The following is a 22408-nucleotide window of genomic DNA, read 5'->3' on the forward strand; positions in this document are numbered from 1 at the left end:
TTTGTCATTTTTGAATGTAATTTTTATATGTACTTTTAATTTTTTTTTTTTTAGGTGTTCTTCTACATTTATTTTGTATAATTTTTTCCATCTGTTGTTACACTTTTTTTTTTCTCTCTTTGGTGAATAACAGGGTCATCTTTAAGCTGCTCGCATCCAAAAGTGAAGGGATTCGTGTGCAAGCACTCAAAGTCTTGGGCTACTTTCTCAAATATTTGTCACCAAAGTGAGTTACTTCTTTATTATTTGAAATAGGGGCTTATAATAATACTGTTAATCATATTAGTAACAATAACACGTTACCCTTGTTTTAATATGTGATTCCTATACTGTACATGATTCAATCCGACTGTTTATTTTACTAAATGTTTCGGTAGTGGATGGTCTGGCTAGAAATATTTAGCAGAAATAAGCTCCCAGCATACCATCAAATGAGTTGAAGGCTGAATTTTTTTTTCTTAAAATGAACGATTTAAAATAAGCGGCTAGGTCTTTTCCCAGAGTAAATTCAGCTGGGTTATTTTGATAACAAATTACCCTCACTCCACTATTAATTCATGCAGCTTGGAAATATTTATGCGCTAATGTAGTCAGTCTGCAATCGGATGTGAGTATTTTTCCATATGCAGTTTCTGTGGTGTTTGATAGATAAAGCTTACTTTCATTTGTAATCCCATTTGCTTCATGTGAATTTCCCCCAGAAGGAATCTGACCGTCAAGTGTTTTTAAAGTAGATGCAGCTTCATTCCGTGACTGCAAAGATATTTTTCAGACGCTTTGGGCTGCAGTTATGCCCTGTTGGGGTTCTGGCTGTATTTGAAGTCGATCATAGTGTGGGTTTGGTGTTGATGTTTTGGATGCCATGCGTTTTAGGACAAAGTCAGAGGTCATGCTGGCTCACGGCCTGTTCTCTCTGCTCACTGAACGATTGATGCTCCACTCAAACCAGTTCACAGTCACAACATACAACGTGCTCTTTGAGGTCAGTCTCCTATATTGATATGATTTTTTTAAATGTCTGCTTATAGCACTTTGTTTTTGACGATAATATTATGTGAATGTCACCAAAACGTTATATTTTACTGGTTGCATTTCTTAGGCAAAAAGGCATGCTTTGGACATGTGGTGCTCATGCTAGACAGGCAAATCTGGCCTGCTTTGTATCGATCTGATTTTCCACTCTTTTTTTGTGGTATCTATCAATAAAAAATGGCAAAAGTCTCTGTTTATTTGTTTATATTAAAATGATTTTTCTGTTATCTGTACTTTAGGTAGTTTAGTGAAGATTTTTCACAGATAATTTTAACTGGGCTAGTATTTTCAATTCAAATATTCAATTATTGAAGCGTGTTTTTTCATTAATTTTCTCTCATATATATATATATTTATTTATATATATTTTTTTAAATGAATTAATTTATTTTATTGAACCTTTATGAGTTGTTTTTATTTTGTATTGGAAATGTGTTGCCCAAAATTATGCTGAAATCCTGATCAAAATATGTTTTTGCCGGTTTTGCCAGTTGGATAATGATTGTTTTGAAATTTTTAAAAGTTCAAGTCATTCTGTTGCCATATATCATTGCTGTTATTTTTATGTAACCAAGTACTCCTTCTCACCCCTAATCTGGATTTTGGTGCTTAACTGTATATCAGTGACGAACCAGCATTTACGTGTAATTTTCTCCAGATTCTTACGGAGCAGATCTGTACTCAGGTCATTCACAAACAGCACCCAGACCCCGACTCCACTGTGAAGATTCAAAACCCACGTAAGTTATATGACACACAATCTCTTTGCTTGTAACACCAGTAATTAAATGTGCACACTTTATAAATATATGTTAATAGATTCAATAAATATTTTTCAACTAATAATACTACTTTTAACTTGATATTAGTGCTGTCAAAAGATTAATCTCAATCAATCGCATCCAAAATAAAAGCTTTTGTTTACATAATATATGTGTGTTTATTATGTGTATATATATATATATATATATATATATATATATATATATATATATATATACACACACACACACACACACACACATATACAGCATATATTTTGAAGATATTTACATGTATATATTTATATTCATATAAATGATATCATATATAAATATATTTAATATATAAGCGTAACATATTTTTCTTAAATATATTCACAGTACACACACACATATATTAGGTACACAAAAACTTTTATTTTGGATTCGATTAATGGCGATTAATTGTTTGACAGCACTACTTGATATATTTTTTAATTGAAATACATCTGACCAGTTTTATTAAAGGAACCATTTTATTTGTATAACTTTCTTTTTGGTTATGCTTTTCTACTTTTTTTTTTTTTTTTAATCTTTACCTGCATTTCTCAAAGAAATTACAAATTATAAATGTTATGAAGAAATATATACAAATAAAGTTATTTAGTTTCCTTTCAGCACAGAATACAATATTTACATTCATCACCTCATTTGGAGATACAGTAGCGGTCAACATTACACCGGTGCGTTCTATACCGGTATGAAAAAATGTCCTTACACGAGAGACAGCCTCCTATTGTAAAATGGCTTAACTCTGCTTATTTTTACTCATGATTTACAATAATAGTGTTAAGCGAGTCTCATTTCATATTTCTGTTCCTGATGCGGTGCAAATCAAACAGCCACCGGTATATTCTTGCGTCTAATGGTGAAGTATACGGTTACCTCAGGCAAATGAAGCTCGTTTGATAGTCACGATTACTCAGATGGTAAACACATTAAAAACTAATTAACTTCCCACTGTAGCATTAAGTTTTTCGCACTGCATTGGTTTCATTCGCAACCAGCTAGTTTCTGAATATTAGATGGTTGAATTCTCTCTTGTAATGAGATGTCTTTATTTCCAGCCTCGGTTTATGCTCAATTTTACATGCGTCTCCTTTAAATTCAGTACAGGATTTGGCTGCAATCAGATGCTCTGGTTTTAATGTAAAAAGTGAAACTAATATTGTATACTGATCCATATCGGATCTTTCCCTAATGAAGCTTAATTCTGCGGTACTGCAGGCAGCTGATTAGAGCTGTATTTACATGGAGATGTGACCATGTACACAAACCACTTGCCAGTCAGAGGAACGACAGTGAATCGGTTCTAGAGCGCTCAGATGGAGATGGTAGACCAACAGAGTCTGATTCAAGGCCATCTCATATATGATCAGAGAGTGAGCACAGCAGAGTTTCAGCTTTCTTCTGTGTCTCCTTGATTTGATCTGTGTTGAAGCCTCTAAATGGCTCTGATTGCAGTCTTTAGCCATGTCAGACCCAATCAAACAAACCGAGGAAGCAAAAGTTTCTTTTAAATTAAACTCCGGGACAAACCAGGACCAAATGGTGATTGGAGAGTGAAAAAAAACAGAAAAGTGCAGAGATACATGCAAAGGTAATTTTCTACTGGTAAGGTTCAGTGACTCTAATTTGAGTGAGTAAGGCGTAGAAACAACACAATTCTGCTGGAACAAGTGAGAGCATTGGTTACAGATGCTGTCGTGCTCTAAACTTCCTGTAACGGCTGAAACTTGAGCTGCTCTTCTCAACTTAATGCATGCTGACATTGTCTAGATAATTCATCTAAACAACCAATCTTTCCAGTTTAAGCTAACGCTCTGTTCCAGGAAGCCACGACTTTAGCTGCAGAGTTTAGACTACACCGACCTTATGATGTAGAGTATTATTTTACTCCCTCCACATTATGTGCAGGTTACTATTTCCTCACTAAATGCAAGTGTTGGGGCTACATGTATCTGTTTTAATAAAAATGCGTGCTTTTCTTTCTTTCTCCTATTTGATTCATATATATATATATATATTAGTATTTAAATTGACAGATTTTTTAATTTTTTTGTCTCATTTTCAGCAAAGTTTCATTTATTTGATGGAAAAATACAGTAAATGATTAAATATTACTACAAATTAAAATAATAAAAATGTAATTTTTCTAATGACAAAGCTGAATTTTCAGCAGCCATTAGTCCAGTTTTCAGTGTGACATAAACTTTCAGAAATCATTCAGATATACCAATGTGGTGCTCAAGGAACAGTTTTTTAAATAATTATCAGTTATTTTGTTATATTGTTAAAATAATGATAATTTGTTTTATGATTATTTGTTGAACAAAGTTCTAAAGAGCAGTGTTTATTTGAACTCTTTTTGTAACATTGTAAATGTCTTTGCTGTAACTTTTGATCAACTTTATGCAACCACAGTGAATAAAAGAAAAAAAAACCTTTGAAATGATAGTGTACAGCAGTATAGTGTTTGGAAATGCTGTTTAGTTTGTTTGTCAATGTACATTTTCCAACATTGTACAGTGTATTTAATATCTAAGTAAGAAAGGCAGACAAAGTCTGTATTTACAACTATAGTGTGTAAAAAGAAAAACTTAAGTGACGACTGTCCTTTTAATGGTTCATAAGCTTTTTAAAAACTAGGCATTCAGATACAATGAGAAAAGGTACTGTTCTTTCATCGGCATTAAAGGCAGATATTTTGTCCCATCAGAGATCCTAAAAGTGATAGCTGCTCTTTTAAAGAACGCTTCTCCAGGAGCAGAAAGCATGGAAGTACGGCGTATCTTCCTCTCAGATATGATCAAACTCTTCAACAATAGCCGAGAGAATCGCAGGTGAGGACACACACACACACACACACACACGCACACACACTTTTACTTAGATGTCTTAGATATATTGTATCTGTTTTTAAATGCATCTAATTATACTGATTACATATGAACCTGTTTTCTCTGAAGTGAGTACAGGTTTTTAATGAACTATTTTATGGTCTTTTCTGTAGGGGTCTGTTGCAATGCTCTGTGTGGCAGGAGTGGATGCTGTCTTTGTGCTTTATAAACCCCAAGAACAGCGAGGAGCAGAAGATCACAGAGATGGTGTACGCCATCTTTCGCATCCTTCTTTATCACGCCATTAAGTATGAGTGGGGTGGCTGGCGCGTGTGGGTGGACACACTCTCCATTACGCATTCCAAGGTTAGGACCCAAGCGCACACACAAAACAACACAACACATGGATGGATGGATGTATTAAACATATGTTACTTGCAGTCATGAATGTTTATTTGAATTCACAAAACTTGGTGCTCTTTCATAGCACACAGGAAATAATTTATGCCTACATTATTATTTGTATTATTCTTTTTATTATTATTATTACAACCGAACAGCTAATAGTAACAAATGAACATACACTACTTTTTTAAAAACATTTTTGAAGGAAGTCTTTTATGCTCACCCAGGTTGCATTTACTTAATTAAAAGTACAGTAAATGTAGTAATATTGTTTTATTACAATTTGAAAGAACTGTTTTCTGTTTTAATATATTTTAAAATGTTATTTATTCTGTTGATGTCAAAGCTGAATTTTCAGCAACCTCCTGTCTTTAGTCTCACATGATCCTTCAGAAATAATTTTAATATTTGGTGGCTTATTTGTTGTTCAAGTAACATTTCTTATTAGTATCAGTGTTGAAAACCGTTATACTGCTTAACATTTCTGTGGAAACTTTTTTCAGGATTCACTGATGAGTAGAATAGGAATAGGAATAATAGTATTAATATATTTAATAAAAAACATTTTTATTGCCGACCTCAAACTTTTAAATGGTTGTAGTATACAAATTTTTGGACTTTGCCTCCTTCAAAAGTGCACCAAAAAATGTCTACACCATGTCTCTCTTTCTTTCTTCAGCACTTGCTGCACTATTGTAGTTGGTTTCTTCTCTCATTGCCTTTTCCCCTCCTGTGCTCAGGCTCTCTGCATCAGCAGTAATCCACTGGCTTTTCACTGCAGAAACCTGACTGCTATTACGTTCCATAATCAGCTAGAATTCTCAGATTAGAATCTTGTTCCACTGCCAAACCCTCTGTTCATACTTTTATTTACATATTGAATTGCTACTTTAATATATTTGAGAGCTCTCAGTTTTCTGAGCTTTCTAGCTTCAGAAATGTCTATTTTAAGATGCTCTATTGATATTGTAATATGGACATGTTTCCAAGCATAGTGAAGTCATTTGGTGTCAGACTGTGGCTTTGGGCACTAGCTGCTGGCATTGCTCCACTCTGCTTGAGTTCTTGTCACTGGCCTCTTGGGGGTGCAGCTGTGCTATGCACTGAGGTCTGTAGTGCTTAGTGTGCTTATTCGTCAGCGTATGCAGTCTTATTACAGCCTCAGATTTACTTCAATTCGTTTGTTATTTCTGTGGTACTACCGTCACCAAAGGGAAGTGAAAAAATAAAGACAGGTTTCCCAAACACTTCTCATCTCCCATTGGCTGGACAAACAGCTTCTACAGACTTATGCCACTGACTAAGCCAGTGTTGCTACTGTATGTCAGACTGGTCAGGATTCTCAAATAAACATCTTGAAATGTCTCGATAGCACCACAGAGCCACAGTGATTAAGGGAATTTTCAGAAAAATAAATGTAAATTGTACAAAAAATGAACTGTAACACAGAGATGCCCAGACCAGGGCCCATGGGCCAAAATAGGTTTGTGACGACCTTTGATTTGGCCTGGCCATGTCATTTCTCAAAAGGGGGAAAAACATGCCACTGAAGCATTAGATGATCAGTCTTCATTTCTAATTCATCTCTTTGTTTGAACATTTTTTTTTGCATTGAGAATGTAAAAAACGTAAGTGAATTTGATTTAAAAAAATTTTTAATGGAATATAGTTATTATTGATTTTATGATATTATGCTACATTTACTTTCAGTCTGAGACCAATAATCAAGTTTGAATTTTGTAATTTTGTGAAAAAAAATATGGGTTCATTACCATTTATTTTTATTCATTTTCAGCCGTTTCATCCATAATGATTTACAAATGAGAATAATACCAGTGAAAGTGATTAATTCAAGGGGGGGGGGGGAACGTTGTGCTACCGAACTTAGTTCAGAAGCATGCTAAAATGCATTTAAGATAAAAATTCGAATGATGATAGATACTAATGGTACATATGTAAAGACATACCTTATTTAGATAAATAAATATATTTAATTTTTTTTCAGTTACACCCCATAGTTAATTGTCAAATTACATTATACACAGTAAAATAAAACATAATCTGTTGGTGGATTGAGCAGCAATAAAGTATTGCAGCATGCTTTGCTTTCATTCTTTTTCAAGCAGACATGTTACATTTGAGCGTGCTTGCATTCCTTAAGTAGCTCACTGCTGAGCAAGTGCACACAAATGGATCATTCCCCTTCCTATGGGTCAAGCCTGTAATTGCTTTTTTGCGCTATAATTGCACAAGATTAATGCAGGTAAGGTCCTGTACTGTTTACAGCGTCTCTGCTCAGATCTAAAAACAGAAAAGGGGGTTGTGCGTATGAACTGAAAAGGTGCAGCAGCGCAGAGCTAGAGAGATACATGCATCTGCTGAGGGAAAAAAGCTAAAGAAACTCAATTGCAATTTTATTGTCCGGCGTGATAGATTTCCTGCCAACTCTGGAGTAGGAGAGCTGTTTGTCACTGTAGCTCTCCCTTTCAGCTGCAGGGGCTGGCTGACTGTGTGTGTGTGTGTGTGTGTGTGAGAGAGAGAGAGATTGTGTGGGGGAGAGAGACATTGTGTGTGGAATAGAAAGAGTGTGTGTTTGCATCTTAGTGATGCACATAATATGTGAATGTTATGTGTGGTTTTTAGGTTGTAGTATACAAGGTCTCCAGATCCCCATGTTTGAACACATTTAATATTCATCTCAAATGGCCTTGGCAATCATTAGGACAAGTCCTCATAAATTCAACCAGCCTTTTGGGAACTCCCTGGTAAATGCATGCATGCTCTTGGGCAGACGTATGTACATTTAGGCAAGCATGCAATGCTTTTTTTTCTCATCATTATTCATTTGTTTTTCCAGTTTACTGTAGAGCTCTCTCTGTCAGAATATTGAGTAAATATATTATTTAGTGCTGTCAAACGATTAATCGCGATTAATCACATCCAAAATACAAGTTTTTGTTTATATAATATATGTGTGTGTATTGTGTATATTTATTTTGTATGTATAAATAATACATACAGCATATATTTTGAATATATGTTTTTACAGGTATATATTTATATTCATATAATTTATATCATATATAAATATATTTAATGTATAAACGTAACATTTTTCTTAAATATATACTTGCATGTGTGTGTATTTATATATACATAATGAATATACACAGCACACACACATATTACGTAATCAAAAACTTTTATTTTGGATGCGATTAATTGCGATTAATCGTTTGACAGCACTAATATTATTATAACATAAACATGAAATATTTCTTAAATTATAATTTTATATTGAGTTCATTCTGGGAATACAGTTCATTTTTGTTACATAATAATAATAAAACTCTTAACACAAAGATTTTAGCAAGTGTGCGGTTGTCTGATTGTTGCTTGATTAGTTTTTTACTGGGCATGTGTGTTTCAAAAGAGATGAAGTCTCCTTTCCAGCCAGCCCATTGTAGGCAGACAGATGTTTCTGCAGATGGGCCTGCTGACACCACAGTTTATCCAAGGTGCCCCTGTCCCAGCACTGCACATAAATGAGACTGGCTCCAAACTGTTTTCTACTGAAAGTGAAAGACTTGGTGCCCTCTATGCCTTGCTAGTCAGCATGTTCTTCTGTTCCACTGTAAAGAAAATCTTAATGGTCGAAGGAGACATTGTAATGGTCCTGCAAAAGTGGTTGCTCTTCTGGAGCCTTTAGTTTCCCTCTAGAAAGCTCTATTGAGAGTTCTGTCATCTCCTCTGGGGCATCACACTATGCTTTTGTGTTCTCCAAGGGAAGGAGAAAGTTTTCTGAAGCAAAGTCATGAATTAGCATATAAGCATTTATAAGAACGTATTTATTTAGAGCACAGTGCATTATTTCAGCATCATATTGGCTGAGAGCCAATCAGTAGTAAATACAGAACTCAACCATTTCACTGTTTGTATTTCGCACAGCGAGTGTCATGGTGGATGCCCAAATCCACTATAATGTTATAAATAGTATTGTTTTGGTGTCACTGAATTTAGTTTTAAGAGTTAGGCCTAAATGTACTTGTTTAGACTTCAAATATGCGGTTTATTAATAAACACAATGACTATTTGAAAATTTGCTTCACCTTTTTCGAAGATGTGAGCTCCAGGGCGTCAGCGGTCATTCAGCACTCATGAACCCGCTACGCTGCCTTTGTACTTGGTGGTGATGGTGGTGATGGCGCAGTGGATAAGACACATGCCTTTGGTGTGAGAGACCCGGGTTCAAATCCACTGTGAGACACCAATGTGTCCCTGAGCAAGACACTTAACCCCTAGTTGCTCCAGAGGCGTGCGACCTCTGACATATATAGCAATTGTAAGTCGCTTTGGATAAAAGCGTCAGCTAAATGAATAAATGTAAATGTAAATGTACTTTTGACTGAAATGCCTAGCAACTTTTATGATGGCTAATGTGGTTTATTATATAGTATTATTCAATAAATAATATTTTGTGTAAATAATAGTAGTATTTAATAGTAGTATTTAGTGTTGAGAAATCTTGTGTGTGTTCCTGATGGTTCTAAACTGACGTTTTCAAATTAGCAATGAGGCTTGGGCTCAGCTGTAAACTGTCAACCTGAGATTTGAAGCTATGGCAGAAGGAAGTAGTTCCACACAAAAGGAGACACTATACTGTATGCCACTATTAATATACCTTCCCCATTTTGGCCTCTATAAGTAAAGAGACTTTATGGTATTTTATATGAAGACTTATACCCTGCAGCTCAAGCAGTAGCTTCTTTTCAATATTTATTTTCTTGCACTTTCTTAACATTCTTAACAATTCTTGTTAACCAACAAGAAACAGATTTAAAAACAAAGATGCTTGTCGTCTTTGACAGTTGTGTGATTCTGGGCCTAATGGAGATGTTGGAAGGAATGACATGCCTATCTAACAATATCAAGCCTGTTTTGTGGTGTCATGAAGCTGCTTATCGTACTTGACAACAGCAATACTATGGATTTAGAGGACAATAGGATCCAGTACTGGAACATTGCTTGTAAAGATCGAGGCATGCCTGCAGCCAGTCTGTATTGAATAAACTCATAGGCCGGCATGCAAACTGGCCTTAGAACATGGATAACATTGACTGTAACATTGACATTGACAGTGATAAACTTCAATTCACATTCTTGACATTCATTTTGCAAGTTTATCATACCATCACATAAGCAAAGTTTAAAGAATTTCTAGAGTGTTTTATGACCAACCTTTTTTATTTAGCTGTCTTACAGAAATTTCTATGATGGCAATCCCTTTCATCTTTGTATTATTGTATAGTAGCTTAGTTCCACTTTGTCTCATTTTAGGAATAAGCCTAGCAAGTGAAAAAATAATCTGTCAGTGGATCAAAACAAAATACAACACTTTTCTTCTAAACAAAGTATGTTACGCAGTTTTGCTTCTCAGGTGCTTTTGCTGCTTTTAATGTTTAGATTTTTTTTTTTACTGCAAAACAAGAGAGTCGTTCTGCTTGTATGTTTTCCTGAGTTTCTCTCTGTGTACCTTTATTCTACACTTATGCAGACAGCTGTGAGAGTATCAAAGGGAAGAAAAAAAACGAACAGTGTATTTGGACAGAAAAGAAGGGATTCAGTCTACTGACCGCATTGATTTTTGCAGGAATGGAATCGCATTTAGCTAATCCAATTAGAGCATTCTCAGGGTCCCTATTTCCCCTTTGTTTTGCAGTTACTCACTATCTATTGATCTACATGGGACTAGCCCTACAGTAGTCTGTGACCGACTGCTCCCTGCTGATCTAAGATCAGTGATTTAAGCGCTGTGTCTGTCTGTTGCTGAGCTTGCAGTCTGATTGCTGCGAATTCTGCTGGATCATCAGTCTGATGCTGGATGAATCTTCCTTTGAATTAGGGATATATGTGTATATATTTATCTATCTTATATATAATTTTTATTTGTTGATTTTGAATTTTTGGCTAGTAAAGTGCAGTTTCTTTTAATACAATGAATTATTGATATTTTTCAATAAGGCCTCTTGAAAAATGGATTTGCATTAAGTTGTATAATTTGGCAACCAGACAGCCTGGTGATACAAAGCTCATTGTTATGTTATGAAACCTGCACTATATTCTTAGATGAATTGTAGGTTTTTCCATGCCCCACGTCTAGTTTAGAGAGTTGACTGGAATTAAATAAGATCAGATTGAAACTGATGTCTAGCCCACACGGTGGCATACAGACTATATTTCAAAAACACATTTCTAGTTACCCTCTTTCCAGAGTAACTTTATCTCTACAACACACCAAGGGCTCACATGTACCATTTGCCGGTTATAGTAAGGCAACTAAAGCTTTTCACATGACGTAATACTTTATTGGTACGATACGCATTGTAGCGAGCTGCCAGACAATGAGGTGCTTTTAGTGTGCATATGAGGATTTTTTAAGCATTTAACAGCATATGGTATACTTACAGATTCTTGAAGATAATACCTAACAGGATAATATGGGGCCTCATGTGCAGCTTTTAAACCCTTGGTGGTTTACATGAGTTCTAACTTTCATTTTTCACAAATGCTCAAATGCCTTGCAGGCCTTCCAGATATGTTTGGACATTTATTCGAAATTGAGTGTTTTTATCTGTAAGGCTCCCTCCCTTCATGGTATATAATCACAAATGAGGGAAATGTTTTTTTCTGAAAATGCACCGTGTGGATTTAATAGCTAAATGTTAAATGCCGAATTGAGCCCAGACTAATGATCTTGCTATTCCAAAGAAGAGAGTCAGGAGAGAAAGAAAACTAGCAATACATTTCAGAGCTGTCCGTTCAGAGCAAACAGCCATGGATTACCAATCAGACCACTCAGAAGATTAATGGCCAGGCTTGTAGCAGGCTAATTTAGAACAATAACGGCCAATTAATTACGTATAATAAGGCTTTCTTGCCTAAATGCAAATGCTGGCATTGGTGTGGAAGCTGCAGGTTGTTTCTCGTTTCCCCAGTGGTGTGTTTGACTTTCTGTCTGTTGTGTTCGTTTGATAAATTGAGGTGTGTTTTGGTGTGCTCAGACTTCTGTATCTGCAGATGCTATACACTGTCTGCTGCTAATTGTAGTCCTAAATACACATAACCATCTCTCTTTTCACAGTATTTTTATTCCTGGCTGGTCAGGCTAAAGCTCAGATTTTTTAGAAACTTTTATTATTGTTATTATTGTATATTATTGTATATATATTACAGTCCCCTCCATAAGTATCGGTACAGTAAAGACAAAATTGCTCTGTTAGCTGTGGACATTTGCAAATATGATTAAAAGATGAATATGAGACAAAACTACAGAATGTCATATTTTATTATTAGCCGTTTCAACACATACATGTTTTACCAAATAAAAAGAACAGCACTTTTAGAGTTCATCCCACTCATTGATGTGAGCATAAGTATTAGAACAGTTGAACATAAGGCAGATATAAAAGATTAAAAGCTATTATTTAGTTGCAAATCCCTTGCGCACAATCACAGCAGTGAGTCTGTGACCCATAGACATCACCAGACTCTTGGTCTCATCCTTTGAAATGCTTTTCCCAGCCTTTAATGCAGCCAATCCCAATTGTTGCTTGTTTTGGGGAGTTTCTTCCTTTACTCTCCTCTTCAGCTGGTGAAATTCATGTTCAATCGGATTTAAATCTGGAGATTGACTTGGGCAATCTAAGACTTTCCATTTCTTTGCCCTTATAAATTCCTTGACTGAACTGGCAGGGTGTTTTGGGTCATTGTCCTGATGCAATATGAAGCACTTCCCAATGAATCTGGTGGCATTTTCTTGAATATTGGTAAGCAAGATGGTTTTGTACCCTTCTAAATTCATTCTGCTACTGTCATCATGCATTGGATAATCTTTGGATAAAAGCGTCTGCTAAATGACTAAATAAATAAATAAATAAATAAATAAGTCATCAGTAAAGATGAGAGGGCCTGTTCCAGAGACAGCCATGCATGCCCATGCCACGACAACATCTCCACCATGCTTTACAGATGAGGCTGTATGCTTGGGATCATTTGCAGTTCCCTTTTTTTCTCCACATTTTTGCTTTCCCATCACTTAGATAAAGGTTCGTCTTTGTCTCATCGGTTCATAAACACAGTTCCAAAACTCTTCTGGCTCACCTTTGTGCTTTTTTTCAAACTATAATCTTGCCTTTCTATTTTTGGTGCTGGTCAGAGGTTTGCATCTTGCTGTGTAGCATCTGTAATTCTGTGTCAAAGTCTCCTGACAACAGTAGATTGTCAGAGCATCACCCCAGCTTTCTGGAAGTTGTTGGTGATTTTACAGACATGTCTTTTAAGGTTCATTTTCACATGCAAGATTCAGAATACAGAAGTAATGGATATAACTGATACGACACATTCCCTGCATTTAATATCTAAATAATTAATGCAACTAAGGACACAGCTGATCACTTAGAAAGACCTGTGAGGCAACTGTTCCAATACTTATGCTTGCATCAGATAGAGGGATGAAACTTTAAAAGTGCTGAACTTCTTATCTGGTAAAACATCTATGTGTTGAATCACCCAATAATAAAATGTGACATTCTGTAGTTTTGTCTCATATTCATCTGTCTTGACTCCACAGCCAACAGAGCAATTTTGTCTTTACTGATCCAATACTTTTGGAGGGCACTGTGTATATATATATATATATATATATATATATATATATATATATATATATGCCAATATGCCGATGCCATACAGTCGTTTAATATAGTACTATATCTATATAGTACTTCTATATTATACTGTATGACAGTTAGTTTGATCTGACTGAGAATTGATTTTTTGCTCCTGTGCATAATTAACATTCCTTCAAACCCTCTTACTGTCTGTTTATCAGGTCACCTTTGAGCAACACAAAGAGAATCTGGCCCACATGTTCCTTGAGTACCAGCGGATGGGTTCTGAGGGAGGATCTGAAAGCAGAATCAGAACTGTATCTGGAGCCAGTCAAGATTCTCAATTCCTTGCCTCAGCCAATGGTGAGCTGAATGCTGACGAGACGGCTCCATCTACTGTAATTGAGCTACGTGTTGAGGAGAAGGTCACTGATCAGCCTGGAGGCAATGAGGAAACTAGGGCCCAGATCCCAGTCACAGTGTCTAACATTCTGGCCAGAGATGAGGAAGAGAGACAGACGGACACCGTTGCCACCTCACTAGAGACAAAGAAAGGTGATAAAGGTGAACAGGACACTACGAAAAAACCTGGAAAGGATAATGAAGTCCAAAATATGGAGGCTAACATGGATGGAGAGCATGAGAGACTGGAAAGAGTTGAGGCTGACATCACAATGACTGAAGGGAGGATAAATGAGAAGGATAGAACTGATCTGAGTGTAAAAGATGATGCTGACAATACTCAGACTGCAACCGACAAGGATGCCAAAGATGAAACTGAAGCTGTGAAGATATCAGATGAAGATGATGGTAAAACAAGCACTGCTGAAACTGTGCTAAATGTTCAAGTACAAGATAAAGAGAAAGGACCTGAAGATTCTTCTCCTGAAGCTGTAAAGGAAGCCAAAGTGGAAGAAACTTCTGAGGCTTCAGCAAACCAGGAGACCAGCACAACTGGGGCCTCCATCACGAATGAAGATAGCACTGATTTTTCCTCAGTCAACAACGTTGTGAAGGTCAGTGATGACAGCACGGAGGATTCTTCTTTTGTTTCAGCTACAGCGGGTGAGACTGATGACAATGGTGCTGAAAAGGAAGATGATGGGAAAGAGAAAGAAAAGAAGTTGGAAACCGAAAAAGATGAGAAGCCATTGCAAAATGAGAAAGCAGAGGAATCCAGGGATGAACCAGCTCCCATGGTGGAGGTGGATTTAAACCAAAGCACCTCTGTTGATGAGACCAAGCTTCACACAGAGACTACAGCTGGTCATGGTGCTGCTGAGACCAAGCAAACCCCAGAAGTACTTCCTTCAGATGTGTCCAAGGTGTCTACGGCAGAGGTTAGCCCTTGCACTGAGAGTATCTCGCAGGATCCAGGAACTAATCAAGACACTCTGAAGGCAGCAGGGACTGAGACCTCAGCAACTAAATCCAAAGAGATTAAAATTGCTAGACTGGATGTGTCAAGTGTGGCCTCAGACACAGAGAAATTGGAGCTGAAGGACACCTCAACAACAGTAAGTTTCACAATAGTAATAATTGAGGAACATGATACCAGGTTGAGACTTACAGAAATTGACAAAATTGATTGATTATATGGAAAACTGAGATTTTTCACAGGGCAAGAAAATTACTTTCTCATTAGATCACACAAAACAAATTTTAGAAGAATAATTGTGTATTTTTTGCAGAATCTGAGTGCAAATCAAGCAGCTGCCTCAAGCCCCTCAGGTCAGGGCAATGAGGGCTCATCTTCGGCACGGTCCACTATGTTCCGTATCCCAGAGTTCAAGTGGTCTCATATGCACCAGCGCCTTTTGACTGACCTGCTGTTTTCTATCGAGACCGATGTGCAGATGTGGAGAAGGTGAGAGAAACACCAGGAACCAACGGTTAAATAGGCAAAGGGATAAAATATCTATCTGATGTTTAGCTTTTTGTAAAATCAGTATTGATAAAACATATTCATAGTTAAGTTAACCTGGGAGGAATATTGAAATGTGCTTTATAATTAAAACTAAAACTAAAAGTCAAGTACGAGAATGTTGATTACCTTCTGCTGCCTCACAGACAGCTCCCTTTGATGTTGTAGTAAGTTTCATGACTTCTTTTATAATTTCATAATTAGTTTTCTCACTTCTCCCCCAGTCATTCAACTAAGACAATTATGGACTTTGTGAACAGCAGTGAGAACGTAGTGTTTGTGCACAACACTGTCCATCTAGTCTCTCAGGTGGTGGACAATCTCATCATGGCCTGTGGAGGAATCCTTCCTCTGCTGTCTGCAGCCACCTCTTCTACGGTTAGTATGTTTGTGTGTTTCCGTCAAGTGCGTCACAATCAAATAGAACCTATTACACTCAGCAATGCTGTCTATATGGGATGCATGAGAGATGGCTCAAAATGTTAAGTAGCTGACAGTAAATGGATGCTTTTACTTGCGCTTGCTACTCCTGACAATAGGACAAATGGATTTGTAAAGTCCACTTTGGCATGTCAAGTGTTGTGGCTTGATGCAATGCATTTCCCCTGCCACTGATGTGTTTCAGTCCCGCTGAAGGACAGTTAGGACAGTTAGGTTAATTGAATTTGTCCACCCTATTTGTCTGATTTCCTCCATTATTGGTTGGACATAAGTTCGCACTGCACATTTGCATTCAGATCCATTCCTGTATGGAACGACTTATACTATTCACTATCCAATCAATTTCCGATAGAAAAAAAACTATATTCCAATCAAAATATTTGTTTCTCATTAAATATCCTGTTTCACTCAAGATGTCATATTAAAAAAGTAAAATGGTTTTTTTTTTAATCTTTTGCCCAAGATCCCATATTTTTCAAGATCTTTGATGGTTTTCCATGCCATTCACAGCAGCTCTCAAATTAGAGTAAAAGGATCATTTCAGTCAAGTCTGAGAGGTCCCTTAAATCATGGTGTGATAACATGTACATACTAAATTAACACAGATCTCATTAGAAGAAAGTGTGCTGGCACATCTTAATGATCATCATTTATATTCTTACTTTAATGATTGGGAGTAATTTGAATCCAATAGCCATGATAATGAAAAGTGAGGGTGATGATAAAGGTGACCATCAGTACATTATGAAGGTTTGAGTGAAGATGGTGCTGTTACAGTAATGATGATGATGTCTTGCAGCATGAGCTGGAGAACATTGAGCCGTCTCAGGGTTTGGCTGTGGAGGCGTCACTGATGTTCTTGCAGAGGCTGATCAGTCTTGTGGATGTGCTGATCTTTGCCAGTTCGCTCAACTTCACAGAAATCGAAGCAGAGAAGAACATGTCTTCTGGAGGAATCCTAAGACAATGCCTACGTTTGGGTATATCTCTCTCTTTCTTTAGTGCTGTTTGCTAAGGCTTGTTATTAATCTATTAAGGCTTGTTACAGTAGCTATTGCTCATATAACTAAACTAATAAACTTTTCCATGTAACCTGTCCCACACTGTTTGTGCTACAAACACATATTTGTACAAATTGTGTGGCTTGTTCTGAGGAGGTGGGCTTTTACTAAATAAAATATCACATATACTTTCATTGACGGTAGGATCTGAGACATATATAGGGACTTGAATCAGTAGGTAACATCTAGCAACTGCATAGCAAGATGCTAAAAATGCTCAACACACCTTAGTAACATACTGGCAGTTATCCACGACACCCTAGAATTGTGATAGCGAGTTTTGCATGGGCAAGAAAATTTTTTTGTACTAATTAGGGTCAGTAAGAATATTATTTTTGAAAGAAATCAATGCTTTTTTCCAGCAAGGATGAGTGAGATAGATCGAAAGTGACATTAGAAAGTGAAAAATATTAAGCTGCACAACTGATTTCAACATTAATAATAATAATAATAGGTTTTTCTTGAGCAGCAAAGTATATTACAATGATTTCTGAAGGATCATGTGACACTGAAGAGTAAAGTAATGGCTGCTGAAAATTCAGCTTTAATCATCACAGGAATTAATTACTTTTTAATTAATTTAATTAGTTAATTTATTTATAAATAGAAAATGTTTTTTAAATTTTAATAATATTTGAGAGTATTACTGTTTTTACGGTAGTTTTGATCAAATAAATTTAGCCTTGACTGCAAAACTCCAAAAAATCTTACAGGCCCCAAGCTTTTGAATAGTAGTGTATGTATCCCTGAGTCAGTGCCTCGTCTCTTTTTCCTCTCCTGCTCACTCACTGTTTGTTCCTCTTCCTCCATGATTGTTATGGAGGAGTTCAAACTCCTCCATTATTTTAAATAATGTCCAGCTCTTAATATTTTTTTTCTTAACCTGTTTCTATCAATCACTGCCCCTCACTACTTAATGGGAAATCAACATGCAATTGATTTTAATTGAGTTAGATGTTAGCATATGGATGAGCTAAACGTCTGAAGCACTGAAGCTCACTAGGTTTTGGAGCAGAGTCCTTTTTTTCTCACCGATTTCTCTCTATTGGCTCATTTGGTAGAGGTAATAACTGCCTTTCTCTCTCTGTTTTGTGTGAGCTCTCTAGTGTTATCATAAGCTCTCCACACTGTAGTGGTCTAAAATGAGAACCGTCATCAGGCCATTGACTCTAATGGCTGTTTTGTAGCCTAAGGCACCTCCTTCTTTATGTGTCTATGTATCACAAACTGTACTGCAGCATTATAGACCATATAACAGAAATCCAGCCGTTCAGATCGGTTACATTATTCATTTCTCTTTCTCACACACACACACTCTACATGACCCTCCCTGAAGCTATCTAGACACCATCAAACTCCCTCTCTAAATACAACACTTTTCCACTCTACTACACCTCCGCTTTGCTACATCGGCTCTCTCGCCCATGTAACACCCAGACCCACTGAACAAAATGGCCGGCGTGTTAAATCGACTTGACAGTGTACAGCAAGGGCAAGGCGGACCTTCCTGATTGGTGGAGTGCGAGCGAAACCGAAGCCTGCTTTTAGGAGGGCTGAAAGTATAAAATGAATATTTGATGAGGTCTGCCAGTGTGTAATCTGATTTGGGATCTGTAACAAGGTTTAGCCCGCCATCTCTCCGTCTATAGCTCTCTTTCTGTCTTTCGCTCGCTCTTTCGCTCAAATGACTAGAACGCCTAATGGAAAAAGCTGGTCAGTTCCCGCGCTGGTATAATACCTTTAATCTAAGCGTTTTGGAGTTTACATTTGCCAGTTGTCAAGGTATGAGAGGATAGAGGGTTGAATAGAGACATACACTTGCAGTCACGCACACACATTATTGTGCAGTTCAAACTCATGTGCAGTACATTAAAATGAAAACGCACACGCATGCACCATTCTAATCTTACATATAGCATGCAATACATCAAATTAAATGCAGTAAGAGGATTTTTCTGCGCCATGGTGGTGGGAACCTGGCCAAAATGATTAAACAGAATAAGAAACGTCATCTGTTTTCCAAACCTCATACAGTTTAATGTGTTTTCATTTTCTATACTCTATATGACTGTTATGTCTTAGAGAAGAATTACCTTGCAGCGAGTTTCTGTATTGTTATTCATTTGTTAATTCACATCAAATTATTTTAAACTTGCGTGTTTATTTTTAGTGGTGTAGAGATGTATGATATTTTGGAGCTATATTAGTTAGCGGCCAGTATCAGAGATTTTAATTTATCTGTATATGTAGAAATTACATCTATATTGGCTGATATATAATTCTGCATGCTCACTACTACTGTTTTTATATTTGGATTACCTTTGACATCATCTAACACTTAATTCAATTTAATCTTTAAAAATACTTAATTTTTTAAATTTATAAATTTTTAAATATTTTAATAGAACTTAAATGTAATGTTTAGCCAATCGAAAAAGAATATCCATTAATTAATTAATTAATTTTAATATTGGCAGTTTATTGATTTTCATTTGATGACATGAAAATAATTATCGCTTAGGGAAATCACTTTTATGGTAATACCTATTTAAATACCTGTTTAACTTATTTATTTTTTGAAGGAAGTCTCTTATTCTCACCAATACTGCATGTATTTCATTAAAAATGCAGTAAAAATAACAATATATATTTTTTAAATATTAAAATTTAAAATAAATGTTTTATATTTTATTTTAAAATGATGGGAATTTGTGTCTGTGATGGCTAATCTAAAATTTCAATAGCTATTACTTCAGTATTCAGTGTCACATGATCTTTCAAAATCATTCTAATATGCTCATTATTATTAATGTTGAAAACAACTTAATATTTTGGTGGAAACTGTGATAGGTTTTTCAGGATACCATGATGAAAGGAATTATTTTAAATATAAATTTTTCCATCAATGTAAAAGTCTTTACTGTCACTTTTGATCAAATTATGCATTCTTGCTGAATAAAAAGATTAATAAAAAAACAAAAATCATACTAACTCAAACTTTTAAACAGTAGTGTAAGTGTTAAACTTTATCGTCCCACAACATTTGTGCTGCAGACATGCATGATACTTAAAATCATGCTGCTTTTTGAGGAGAGATGTGCTATTACTTTTCTAAATGACTAGATTTACGATGATCTGCCAGGTGGACATTAAAACATCTCTTAGTCTTACACACTGAGGAGTTTAGAATATCACAGAGTCTTAGGGGTGGGATATTTTACTTGGGCCAGTAAACAGCCACCTTTCAACCATCATGCAGTGGCTTGGAAACTGCCTAGAACACCCTAAAAAACATAGCAACACTGACAACACCTTAGAAATGTCCATATTCTTTAAAAAAAATGTAATTTTATAATGTCTACTTATGGCTTTAGTTTTCACTACATTCACTCATAAGATGGTATTTTAAGCTCTCTTTCATTGTCATGCAATGACCTTCTCATATGTCATGTTTCCTTTAGTCTGTATACCTTTTCATTCTGGTACCCTTTCATCTCTATGATGTTGTCTTTTTCTCTGCATTTCTACCTCTCAGTTGCACACTCTCTCTGTCTGTCCTTCTCTCACACACTCTCTCTCCCCCTCAGTGTGCGCGATGGCTGTGAGAAACTGTCTGGAATGTCAGCAGCACACTCTGGGTAAGTCTGGTGCAGAGAGCAGCCGTGGACAGCAAAGCCTTCTGGGAGCCGCCAAGTCTATACCAGCACAGGCAAGTTCAACGTAATGCCAAGGATCTCTCTCTCTCTCTCTCTCTCTCTCTCTCTCTCTCTCTCTCTCTCTCTCTCTCTCTACTGTCCAGATGGTAATTTTAAATAGGACCTTAAACAAAATCCTCAAATAGAATCCTTTTGGTCAGTGGCCCAAGGTTTGCTTCTTACAGTTCCAGTAAAAAATAAAACCATTTTTCTTCCTTAATGACTTGTGTAACTTGCACTCTACACTCACAGCTCATCTATTATTAAGAATCTTAGCAAAACTGTTGCATTAATGCTTCTGTGCCTCAGTGCTGTCTGAATGTGGAACAGCTAACCGAAGACTCCCTAGTTTTTGCATAATCCAACTGAAATCATATGCTGGAGCAGTGGGAATTTCTGTGCTGAGCTGACATTGTGAGACTGTGTGAACTGTGTTTGTGTGTTACAGAGTCCTGTGGACATTGTGACAGGAGGGATGTCTCCTATCAGAGATTTAGACTGGCTTCTACAGGACATGGACATCAATCGTCTCCGTGCTGTAGTGTTCAGAGATATAGTGAGTTTTTGAACTCAGTACTTATATTCAACTACTGCATCTCTGATCTGCTACTCATTTAGCTAATGTTTTGTAATGCAGTGAAACAACGGTATGTAAAACTCAGGGAGTACTAGGAGATTTCAACTGTGCTTTGTTAAAGGCATGCAACAGTAAAAAAAAAAAATTGGTCACACTTTATTTTAAGGTCCAATTCTTGCTGTTAACAAACCATTAACTATGATATTTGCCTCAATAAACTCCTAATTTGCTGCTTATTAGTAGTTAGGTTAGTAGTAAGGTAGTTGTTAGGTTTAGGTATTGGATGAAAATGTTCATCTCATGATTTCTCTAGTTCTCCAGAAAGAAAGAAAAAAACAAGTGTGACAAGTCACTTGTAGCAGAATACATTTTTCTTTTTCAAAGTGACTTGGAAATTAAAAATATGGCCAAAGGATTTCCTGCATTGGTTTGGTTTGATTTATATATTTATTTATTTTTAATTTAGTTTGACAGCCATTACTCCAGACTTTAGTGTCATATAAACCTTCAGAATCCATTCTAATATGTTAATTTGGTGCTCATGAAACATTTCTTATTATTACCAATGTTGAAAACCTTTGTGTTAAAAACAAAAGCATTTATTTTAAATAATTTCTGTATCAATGTAAAAGTCCATACTCTATACTTTTGATCAGTTTATGCATCCTTGCTGAATTAAAAAAATATTCATTTCTTTCTTTCAAAAAATAAAATAGCAATCGTGTTAACCCCAAACGTTTGAACAGTAGTGCGGCAAATTTTTTATAATACTCTAACATTTGTAAATTGTTTTGTTGTGTGCTGTGCTTTAGGAGGACAGTAAACAGGCTCAGTTCCTGGCCCTGGCAGTGGTCTACTTCATCTCTGTGCTGATGGTGTCTAAATATCGAGACATCCTTGAGCCACACAATGACAAAAGACATGCCCAGCGCTCACAGTCTGTCAGGAGCACAGGTGACCACCT

The 22408-nt window shown here is 36.3% G+C and overlaps 1 protein-coding gene across 5 annotated transcripts in view; it reads left to right on the forward strand.

Moving 5' to 3' along the window:
• The window catches only part of LOC306872476 (lipopolysaccharide-responsive and beige-like anchor protein), a 250016-nt gene that overhangs the window by 54210 nt on the left and 173398 nt on the right, over nt 1-22408 (forward strand). For all 5 annotated transcript variants that reach the window (XM_079421043.1, XM_079421044.1, XM_079421042.1 and 2 more), the window contains exons 17-28: nt 134-226; nt 874-982; nt 1691-1772; nt 4552-4675; nt 4846-5038; nt 13968-15263; nt 15438-15613; nt 15895-16048; nt 16911-17091; nt 20760-20881; nt 21316-21423; nt 22257-22398. In XM_079421043.1, the coding sequence (XP_079277169.1) occupies nt 134-226; nt 874-982; nt 1691-1772; nt 4552-4675; nt 4846-5038; nt 13968-15263; nt 15438-15613; nt 15895-16048; nt 16911-17091; nt 20760-20881; nt 21316-21423; nt 22257-22398 (2780 nt within the window). The remainder of the gene's footprint in view (nt 1-133; nt 227-873; nt 983-1690; nt 1773-4551; nt 4676-4845; nt 5039-13967; nt 15264-15437; nt 15614-15894; nt 16049-16910; nt 17092-20759; nt 20882-21315; nt 21424-22256; nt 22399-22408) is intronic.

The sequence above is a fragment of the Barbus barbus genome (genome assembly GCF_936440315.1).
Source record: "Barbus barbus genome assembly, chromosome: 7".
NCBI classification, from domain to species: domain Eukaryota; kingdom Metazoa; phylum Chordata; class Actinopteri; order Cypriniformes; family Cyprinidae; genus Barbus; species Barbus barbus.